The sequence below is a fragment of the Protomyctophum bolini genome (genome assembly GCF_963924005.1).
Source record: "Protomyctophum bolini genome assembly, chromosome: 2".
Classification (NCBI taxonomy): Eukaryota; Metazoa; Chordata; class Actinopteri; order Myctophiformes; family Myctophidae; genus Protomyctophum; species Protomyctophum bolini.
Window position 1 is genome coordinate 372884 of NC_137863.1, and position 11711 is coordinate 384594.

General features: G+C 45.8%; 1 protein-coding gene across 1 annotated transcript; it reads right to left on the bottom strand.

Annotated features, from left to right (window-relative positions):
• Positions 1–395: 395 nt before the first annotated feature.
• On the bottom strand, positions 396–10279 carry LOC308325604 (urea transporter 1; the record flags this gene model as incomplete). Its single annotated transcript, XM_080778144.1, has 8 exons — positions 396–584; positions 832–881; positions 2677–2811; positions 4993–5140; positions 6594–6804; positions 8952–9080; positions 9719–9908; positions 10273–10279. The coding sequence occupies 8 exons, from the start codon at positions 10277–10279 to the stop codon at positions 396–398; spliced, it is 1059 nt and encodes a 352-aa protein (XP_080634270.1).
• Positions 10280–11711: the final 1432 nt, after the last annotated feature.

Here is an 11711-nt window from a genome sequence, read left to right on the forward strand (position 1 = left end):
ATACCAATAAGAATTGGTTAGGGTTACCAATAAGAATAAAAATGTGCACATATTATTGCTTATAGCAGCTTTAAATGGACTGAAAACATCAACCATCACATGACTAAAACAAGACTAAAACATGAGTACGTAAGTCTCTGTAACATTGGCAGAAAACAGGTTGGTACTGTATGGTGTGTGTGTGTATGTGTTAGATAGTGTAAGTCTCTGTGTAACATTGGCAGAAAACAGATTGTTTATTCCCTGAGCTTGCACTGCCCCCTTATGGTCCAACGTGGTACTGCATATGTTCAGCTAAATTCATTGTAGAGCCGTGTGTGTGTGTGTGTGTGTGTGTGTGTGTGTGTGTGCGTGCGTGCGTGCGTGTGTGTGTGTGTGCGTGCGCGTCAGTAGTACTACACGTCAGTGCTTTCCCTATCTGAGGTGTTGCCGGCTTCCCATTGGCTACGGGAGGCGCGCAGGTTGTGTTCCGGGGCCATGACCTGACCAATGGGGATGCGGTATGCTGCCAGCGTCTGTCCATTCAGGAGCAGCATCACTGTGAACACCAGCGTGGCTGCCCAACTGCATGCTGGGAGCCCCAGCTGAGTGAGTGAGAGAGAGAGAGAGAGAGAGAGAGAGAGAGAGAGAGAGAGAGAGAGAGAGAGAGAGAGAGAGAGAGAGACAGAGAGAGAGAGAGAGAGAGAGAGAGAGAGACAGAGAGAGGCTGTTAGATAGCATGATATTCTCCGGGGGTTTACCCTAAATCCTAGGGCATGTTTGGGAAGTGTGTGTGTGTGTGTGTGTGTGTGTGTGTGTGTGTGTGTGTGTGTGTGTGTGTGTGTTACTCACAGTTCCCATCAGATTGCTCAGAGCGATGTCAGCATACGCAGAGAAGAATGCTGGACACACACACACACACACACACACACACACACACACACACACACACACACACACACGTTAGCAGCGAGGAGACATGACAAGCTGTCTTTCTCCCCCACAGCGATGCAGATGACGGGATTTCTCCATATAAATAATCCATCATTTCAGTAGCAAGAGCTTCAAAATGTCTTCTAGATCTAGTCTACCAGGCCTGCAGTAGGCTATGCACTGGACACATGTCCTCTAAATCTATAGTCAACCAGGCCTGCAGTAGGCTATGCACTGGACATGTCTTCTAGATCTAGTCAACCAGGCCTGCAGTAGGCTATGCACTGGACACATGTCTTCTAAATATAGTCTACCAGGCCTGCAGTAGGCTATGCACTGGACACATGTCTTCTAAATCTATAGTCAACCAGGCCTGCAGTAGGCTATGCACTGGACACATGTCTTCTAAATCTAGTCTACCAGGCCTGCAGTAGGCTATGCACTGGACACATGTCTTCTAAATCTAGTCAACCAGGCCTGCAGTGGGCTATGCACTGGACACATGTCTTCTAAATCTAGTCAACCAGGCCTGCAGTGGGCTATGCACTGGACACATGTCTTCTAAATCTATAGCCTACCAGGCCTGCAGTAGGCTATGCACTGGACACATGTCTTCTAAATCTAGTCTACCAGGCCTGCAGTAGGCTATGCACTGGACACATGTCTTCTAAATCTAGTCAACCAGGCCTGCAGTGGGCTATGCACTGGACACATGTCTTCTAAATCTATAGCCTACCAGGCCTGCAGTAGGCTATGCACTGGACACGTCTTCTACGTGTGCGTGTGTGTGTGTGTGTGTGCGTCTCACCTGTAGTAATGGCTAACAGGTGTGTGTGTGTGCGTCTCACCTGTAGTAATGGCTAACAGGTGTGTGTGTGTGCGTCTCACCTGTAGTAATGGCTAACAGGTGTGTGTGTGTGTGTGTGTGTGCGTCTCACCTGTAGTAATGGCTAACAGGTGTGTGTGTGTGTGTGTGCGTCTCACCTGTAGTAATGGCTAACAGGTGTGTGTGTGTGTGTGCGTCTCACCTGTAGTAATGGCTAACAGGTGTGTGTGTGTGTGTGTGTGCGTCTCACCTGTAGTAATGGCTAACAGGTGTGTGTGTGTGTGTGCGTCTCACCTGTAGTAATGGCTAACAGGTGTGTGTGTGTGCGTCTCACCTGTAGTAATGGCTAACAGGTGAGTGTGTGTGTGCGTGCGTCTCACCTGTAGTAATGGCTAACAGGTGTGTGTGTGTGCGTCTCACCTGTAGTAATGGCTAACAGGTGTGTGTGTGTGCGTCTCACCTGTAGTAATGGCTAACAGGTGTGTGTGTGTGTGTGTGTGTGCGTCTCACCTGTAGTAATGGCTAACAGGTGTGTGTGTGTGTGTGCGTCTCACCTGTAGTAATGGCTAACAGGTGTGTGTGTGTGCGTCTCACCTGTAGTAATGGCTAACAGGTGAGTGTGTGTGTGCGTGCGTCTCACCTGTAGTAATGGCTAACAGGTGTGTGTGTGTGCGTCTCACCTGTAGTAATGGCTAACAGGTGTGTGTGTGTGCGTCTCACCTGTAGTAATGGCTAACAGGTGTGTGTGTGTGTGTGTGTGTGCGTCTCACCTGTAGTAATGGCTAACAGGTGAGTGTGTGTGTGCGTGCGTCTCACCTGTAGTAATGGCTAACAGGTGTGTGTGTGTGCGTCTCACCTGTAGTAATGGCTAACAGGTGTGTGTGTGTGCGTCTCACCTGTAGTAATGGCTAACAGGTGTGTGTGTGTGTGCGTCTCACCTGTAGTAATGGCTAACAGGTGAGTCTTCCAGCTGAAGGTGAAGAACAGTCCTCCTACGGCCATGCATCCCAACGCCCCGTTGAACCCTGACAGACCCTCATACAGACTGGAGGCACGCACACACATAGACACACCTGGAACACACACACACACACACACGGAATGTTCCATGGAATTATGGAATGCACGTGCTAATAAAAAGTATTTTTAATATTGCAGTGGGGGGGGGGGGGGGGGGGGTACCGTGGTGCTACTGAACATTTCTGACGAGCCGAAATCATTTCGGCACTACAGCGCCGAAACAGCGGGAAAATAGGAGTATGAATCGGCCCCTAGACCACACATGGGCACATATGACAACATCAGGAGCAGTCCCTATTGAGTGAAAGATTCAACAGAACCAACAGATCAGCTCCTAGCCAACAGAACTAACCAGATAATATAATTAATAGTAAAGCTAACCCTAGTTAAACATCTCCCACGCATACGGTTGCAGTGGGCAGAAAGCAACCTTTAGATGTGTGTGTGTGTGTGTGTGTGTGTGTGTGTGTGTGTGTGTGTGTGTGTGTGTGTGTGTGTGTGTGTGTGTGTGTGTGTGTGTGTCTGTGTGTGTGTGTGTGTGTGTCATCAATCTACGCAAGCCTTTGCCCCCTCTCCCCCCCAGAGTAATAGCATATGAGTCATAACCACACACGCACACATGCACATGTTCACAGTGCACGCACGTGCATGTACACACGCACACACACAGGTGCTACAGCACGTTGCTCTGATCACAGTGGACTGATCGTAGAAATAGAAAATAGTATAAATATAATATAAATAAATATACAGGATGTTTGTAGGGAAATGTATATACTTTGCTACTGTAACCAAAAGAGGAGAAAATACTGGATTTATGTCAGAAAAGCTAAATCGGTCTGGAAAATAAATGAGTGTTTAGAAAACGTGTGAACCTGGTGCTCTCTCTCCCTCTCTCCCTCTCTCTCTCTCTCTCTCTTTAAGACGTAGTTCTATACACTTGCCACATGGGGGCGCACTAGAACAGGATTACAGGTGTAAAAGGAGTCTGGAGTGTCCATCCAAAAAGGTGTTTGCACGTGTGCGCGCTCGCATGTGTGCGCGCGTGTGTGTGTGTGCCCGTGTGCACGTGCCTGTGTGTGTGTGTGTGTGTGTGTGTGTGTGTGTGCCTGTGTGTGCGTGCCTGTGTCTGTGCCTGTGTGTCTGTGTGTGTGTGTGTGTGTGTGTGCGCGACACAGACACACACAGACGTGTGTGTGACGAGGGGAGGACCAACTGCCTCCAAAATGAACAGGTATTCCGCAGGGTACCCCCCCCTCCCCCCTCCCTCCTTTAATTAGCATCTCTTTACACTTTGAATAAACAGTTAATTCTATTCAGTGACCCAGATAACGCCACACTGGCTACACCAGATCTGAGGCGCGCGGCAGATACTGTACGCACGTAAAAAAAAATAGAACCGATCCTATTTTTAGAGCAGGCGTATCCGTTGCGTCTGGTGTAGAGCTGGTATCACTGACTATCGTTTGTATCGTTGTATCCTTGATTACTCCCTGACGCTCCATAACACCACATAATAATAAAGTTAATCCAAAACGTATAAAAGGCGATCCACGAACGTAAACAATTCCAACAGAGAAATCCAGCTGTCCTCCAGTCCAAACAGAAAAGCAGTAACTCCTCCTCGTCCTCGCTGGACACAAACATGTAGACAAACAGTCATCTGCTCTCACCGGAGCAGACGACTGTTTGTCCCCGGCCGGTCACTGCGGTCAGCGGTGAGTTGGTGGCCTTTAGCTATATTCCACCGTATCGCATACAGATGAAGTTGATACGAAACACGATCACGTGGACTCCCTGTCCGTTTGTCTCTCTGTCTCCACAAGTCTCGAGGAACCAGCGACTTCTGTGTGTTTAATCCATTCTGACCTGAGATCAGATTCTAAAAATGTCAGTCGTTCTTCGATTTTTCAAAAATAGCAGATCTACAAGCTCATAGCGCGCCACCGGGTGGCGCGCTACGAGCTTGTAGATCTGCTATTTTTCAATAGCTAAAGCATAACATGATGCTCATTGCTAACACCAAAATGGGTTCCCGTTCAGAATGGGTTAATTATTTACTTATTTACTCACGGATTAACTTCATTATGTCGTGTTGGAGCGTCACAGGGAGACGCGTGAGTAAGGAACGATACAAACAATAAGAGCGAGCGTGCGTGACACCGGGGCGATTTTGCGAGCGTTTGTGCAGTGCAGTACAGTGGGAAACAGTACAGTACAGTACAGTAACTCACCAGCCAGCGTTCCGATGGCCGAGCCCAGCACAGCGTGTACGGCCAGCAGGGGGGAGTAGAGGAGAACAGATGCCAGGATGAGGAGGGAGGGGCCGAGGGCCCCGCAGGCGTAGATCTGACCCACACCTAGAGGGATACCACGCAGCACCTAGACAGAGAGGACAGGGTGAGGAGGGAGGGCCCCAGAGGGCCCCAGAAGGCCCCAAAGGGCCCCAGAGGGCAGGCCCCAGAGGACCCCAGAAGGCACCAGGGGGCCCCAGGGCCCCACAGGCATAGATCTGACCCTGAGTTTCCCAATTTTAAAAGTTCAAAATGTGAACATTTTGAAAATAGCCTAAATGTATCCAGGGCTGAAGTGGTTAATGTATGTTTTGTAATAATAATCTAAATATACAGATGTAGAGTTTTAAAATAGCTGTTAGTGGAGTAAGAGTAGAACATTATGTACCGATGTATCCATCTATAGGTAATGTATCTATCAATGTATCCATAATGTATCTACCAATGTATCCATCTAGGTAATGTATAATCAATGTATCCATCTAGGTAATGTATCTACCAATGTATCTATCAATGTATCCATAATGTATCTACCAATGTATCCATCTAGGTAATGTATCTATCAACGTATCTATCAATGTATCTACCAATGTATCCATCTAGGTAATGTATCTACCAATGTATCCATCTAGGTAATGTATCTACCAATGTATCTATCAATGTATCTATACCAATGTATCCATCTAGGTAATGTATCCATCAGATAAACGGTTTCGCTAGGCAGGGCTCTGCTCTGATCATCTCGCCTAGCGATCACGTTGGTTTGATGCACCGCCACACACACGCATGCACGCGCACACACACGCACACGCACATTATCTACAGAGGGAGAGGAGGACAGTGTTTCCATGGTGACATGATGAGCACATCTGCCTGTTGCAGGTATTTACTGTCCATAAACGGCATTATGTAACTGACTGGTGTGTGCGTGTGTGTGTGTGTGTGTGTGTGTGTGTGTGTGTGTGCGTGTGCGTGTGCGTGTGTGTGTGTGTGTGTGTGTGTGTGAAATGGAATGCTATTTAGCTCTAAACAGGGAATGCACAGTAGCAGAATACTTAACTGACACAAAACTAAGGAAAACATTAACTCGATATAGACTCAGTGAACACAGTCTTGCGATTGAGAAAGGCCGCCTGGCTCCCAAGAGAAGACAGAGAGAGAGAGAGAGAGAGACATTCACTTTACATTACATTATCTAGAGAGAGAGAGCGTGTGGACCATGGTGACATTGATCAAATCTTGATCAAAACGCTTCTACTATATTATTCAGGCCCCCACAATATTCTAAAGCTATGTGTTTCTATATGTCAGTGGTTCTTCGATAAATAAATAAAATAGCAGACCTACAAGCTCGTAGCGCGCCACTCGGTGGCGCGCTACGAGCTTGTAGATCTGCTATTTTTCCAATAGCTAAAGCACCAAAATGCGTTCCCGCCCCAAAATGCGCTGCACAAGGTGCCCTTTTTTCTTCACTTGAGCACCACCTGCCCCTCTAAATGTCTGTGCACGCCACTGAGAGAAGGAGTTGGCCTATAGCTCACCTGCACCGCGTCGAGCTGCGTGGCGTTGACTTCCACTGCCCCCGGTGGAGTGAAGGGGTGGTGCGGGTAGTAGGGGTGCTGCTGCTGCAGCGCCCCCGGTGGCGGGGAGGTGCAGAGCAGGTACAGAGTGATGACCGTGTTGAAGGGATACACCGCCACGGGAAGATCCCAGCGCTCCAACACCGAGCTCATAGCGCTGAACAGGAAGGTACTGGGGAGAGAGACATTGACTTTACATTACGTTATCGAGAGAGAGAGAGAGAGAGAGAGAGAGAGACATTCACTTTACATTACATTATCTAGAGAGAGAGAGAGAGAGAGAGAGAGAGAGAGAGAGAGAGAGACATTCACTTTACATTACATTATCTAGAGAGAGAGAGAGAGAGAGAGAGAGAGAGAGACATTCACTTTACATTACATTATCTAGAGAGAGAGAGAGAGAGAGAGAGAGGCTGTGTCGTAGTCAAGGTCAAAGAGTGGTGGAGACAGAGCTCCACTTCTTGACTGCATGTGAAAAATTTAATTTCATTTAATTTCATTTCATATTTATTTATTTCATTTCAGTCATGGTTTTACATGATTATATTCATTTTTACATATATATATATATATTTTTTTACATATTCCATATCTGAAAAGAAAAGGAGCAGGAAGAAGATAAATCTTATTTATATCTGCCCCTAAAATAAAATAAATAAAATAAAACAACTAACCCTGGCCCTAACCCTCACCCTACCCTGAAAAAGAGAACAACCAGACGAAACAAGAGAACAAACAAAAACAAAAACAACGCTGAGGGAACAAAAAATATGAACATATAAAGAAGAATACTAGCCTAAATTCACAAGAAATAACAAAAACAATTAAGGATACAGTTTGACTCTATCCAGGCAATCCCCTTCTTATTAGGTGAAAGAGCTGAATGTTCCAGGTTGGCAGCAAAATATGGATCAGCCTCATGCCACAACATGAGGGACAAATGGGTGAACACTATATAAATTAATGGATCAGCCTGCCACAACATGAGGGACAAATGGGTGAACACTATATAAATTAATAGATCAGCCTGCCACAACATGAGGGACAAATGGGTGAACACTATATAAATTAATAGATCAGCCTGCCACAACATGAGGGACAAATGGGTGAACACTATATAAATTAATAGATCAGCCTGCCACAACATGAGGGACAAATGGGTGAACACTATATAAATTAATAGATCAGTCATTTTGTTTTTCCTTGTCTTGTTTATATTATTTGTTCTGATTCTGATTATGTATAATTTATTATTTTTGTTTCATACACTGTATGTAATGCTTTGGCAATATAAGAATGCTTGTCATGCCATTTGAATTGAATTGAGTTGAATTGAAGGCAGAGAGAGAGAGACACAGAGATAGACACAGAGAGAGAGAGAGAGAGAGAGAGAGAGAGAGAGAGAGAGAGAGAGAGAGACACAGAGACAGACACAGAGAGAGAGAGAGAGAGAGAGAGAGAGAGTAGCTCTTCTCCCAACATTGACGACACCGGTTCTTTATAAACGGGCATTTATTTCGAGCATTCTTCTCATCCCTCAGTTGTTCCATCCATGCCGTGAGAACACAACATAATAAACACATAATCAACTAGTGTATCACAATAATCACAGTATAGGCCATTAATATTGATCAAACAAATGAAATACAAACATGTAGAAATGCGCGATGAGGCAGGTGAACCATCAAAACAAAACATCATCAAAGACTAATCTAATCTAATATAAAATACCTCGTCGGCCGCTTGTTGTGAAAAGAGGTTCTTGCATCTTGAGTTGCTTAATGTTCTTATAATATCCTTTGACAGTCTGCTTTGGTTTCAGACGTCTTTGTTACTTTAACAGTTTGTAAACACACTAAACTGAAGTGTGCTGCTTCCTTCCTAAGTTCCTGCAGACCAGTGTCTGAGTGAGTGAGGCACAGTTTGTACCACCTGTGTGCAATGCCAGGCAATCAATGCATCAATCAGTCAATCAGTCAGTCATTGTTGCTACTGACAAGACAGGGAACTTTCTGTTATGATCACATCATGTTTTTACATGTTTTAACCTCATACGAAATCAATTATGAACCACATATATATTAATTATTATTGTATCATGAAAGTATTACGAATTATGTTTTATGAACTCATGATCATGAATTGTTGTATTATTTTTTAGCTATTTTAGTATTTTTATAGTAAGCATTTTAATAACAGCATAACAGAGAGAGAGAGAGAGAGAGAGAGAGAGAGAGAGAGAGAGAGAGAGAGAGAGAGAGAGAGAGAGAAAGAGAGAGAGAGAAGAGAGAGAGACATAGAGATGGGTGTTCTCCTCACCACGCAGACGCTCCCACGCAGACGGGCAGCAGCAGCCACCAGAACCAGTCTCCAGCTGCGCTGAACGCTCCAATCAGCAACGCCACCAGCATGCCGTTGAACCCATGGAGGCCTGCTGTCACTGCAGCGCTACACACACACACACACACACACACACACACACACACACACACACACACACACACACACACACACACACACACACACACACACACACACACACACACAAACTATTGTCAATATTATATAGGCATTAACCCATTCTGACCTGAGATCAGATTCTAACGCACAGAAGAATGTTGGTTCTTTATAGCGCATTTTGACCTGAGATCAGATTCTAAAAATGTCTTAAATCCTGACAGTTTAAAAAAAATAGCAGACCTACAAGCTCGTAGCGCGGTGGCGCGCTACGAGCTTGTAGATCTGCTATTTTTCAATAGCTAAAGCACGACCTGATGCTTAAGAAACGTGGGGAACATCTTTAAATCCCTTTGAGGATGAGGAATACAGTGTACTACTGTGTTAGATTCATCCTGTGGCCTACATTTATCACAATACGTTTTTTTGCCTGTATATAGCGCCTCCGCTGGCAGGTTACATATACAATGAATAATCAAACCACTGAATACGGAGTTGGTATTTGCGGTCTCGTCTGAGAGCCTCAGGGAGCTGAACGGCCCGGCCTTGCAGAGTTCCGCGCGGCGTCACCCTTATTGGGCAAGGTGCATATAACTGTGCCTGTGCGTGTGCGTGCACGGTTTGCCTACCTGTCTTGTCCTGTGATGAGAGCCGTGAAGGTGGAGGCCAGCACGCCTACGGTTCCCAGCAGGCCTTGCCAGGGGGAGGCCCAGTAGACTGCGGCCAGGGCCAGAGCACCGCTCACTGGGTTGTTGGCCAGGATCACCCTGGAGACGCTGCGGAGGCTCCACACCGCCAGCTGGACCGGGAACGCTTTGTCTGGAGAGGAAGGAAGATGTTGTTTCAGTCATAATAAAGGCTCCACACCGCCAGCTGGACTGGGAACGCTTTGGAGAGGAAGGAAGATGATGTTTCAGTCATACAGTATGCAGGCAATTAAGCCACTTCATCCGGACAGTAACAGAAGATGTTGTCTCAGTCTCCAAAAACCACTTAATCCGGACAGTAACAGAAGATGTTGTCTCAGTCTCCCAAAACCACTTAATCCGGACAGTAACAGAAGATGTTGTCTCAGTCTCCCAAAACCACTTCATCCGGACAGTAACAGAAGATGTTGTCTCAGTCTCCAAAAACCACTTCATCCGGACAGTAACAGAAGATGTTGTCTCAGTCTCCAAAAAACACTTCATTCGGACAGTAACATTAAAGATGGAGTTCCACCATTTTTTCCCACCCTAAAACATGATCATCAGGTATTATTACAATATAAGGGGGAAGAACCTTTTCCAAAAAGTGTACAGTATTTGTTAAAATCATGCTTTTATGTGGACACGCCCACCAGTTCATTAAGTATGCCTGGTTTGCCTGGTGGGTGGTGATGGGTGGTGATCCACCTGAACTGAAGCCACACCCACAGCTGTAGTTGTATGATAAAGGGGGAGGGGTTAGGGGAGGGGCTGATAGTGTGATGTCACTATATTACTGTTAATTTACTTCATTGGCCCGTTTGACTATCAAGGGTTCAGCCTCCAGGAAGAAACCCTAAATACAAAGTTAATACACCGTTGCACATAAAAACAACTCCAGGGTGTCTAATGAAGTATACTGTCACCTCATAGACACATGCAAAACTGGAAAAATACAAAAATTGTGGCACTCCATCTTTAACACGTTTACTGTGTTATAAATTCATCTTTAACCCGCGTTATCCCTGCCGATGTTTTCATGTTTTAACTTACTGTAGAATCATGCCGTCGTGGATTAACCCATTCTGACCTGGCACCCATTTTGGTGTTAGCATCATGTTATGCTTTAGCTATTGAAAAATAGCAGATCTACAAGCTCATATCGCGCCACCGAGTGGCGCGATACGAGCTTGTAGGTCTGCTATTTTTGAAAAATCGAAGAACGACTGACATTTTTAGAATCTGATCTCAGGTCAGAATGGGTTAATCAGACCAGTGTGTGTCCAGTGGAAACCTCGTATGAATCTGATCTCAGGTCAGAATGGGTTAACATGTCTGTCGTTATACACTATATCTCTATATTCATGTGTTCAAGACGGATCCGTCTGATATTTCATATTTCGTCCTAATTGGCTAACATTGGCTTTCAAAGTTTGCAGGATTGGCCTGTTTTGAACAAAAAGCCTCAAATCATGAACGCATGCAGCGTGCAATTTACGTGAAATCTTTCACAGACTTTCCTACTATAGGCTGAGGAATATATCCCACCCTTTGCTCATTGGCCTGTTATAGCGCCACCAACAGACAAACACATTTTTGGAACAAAATGCCTCAAATTGAAGGCGTAAGAAGAAATGGTATACCCTTTTCACATTGGCCTATAATAGTGCCACCAGGAGGCCACAGCCTGACCTGCCCTGGTGGAGAGACCTGTCCTATTATAGCGCCACCAGGAGGCCACAACCTGACCTGCCCTGGTGGAGACCTGTCCTATTATAGCGCCACCAGGAGGCCACAACCTGACCTGCCCTGGTGGAGAGACCTGTCCTATTATAGCGCCACCAGGAGGCCACAACCTGACCTGCCCTGGTGGAGACCTGTCCTATTATAGCACCACCAGGAGGCCACAACCAAGGTGCGTAGGCGAAGGACAACG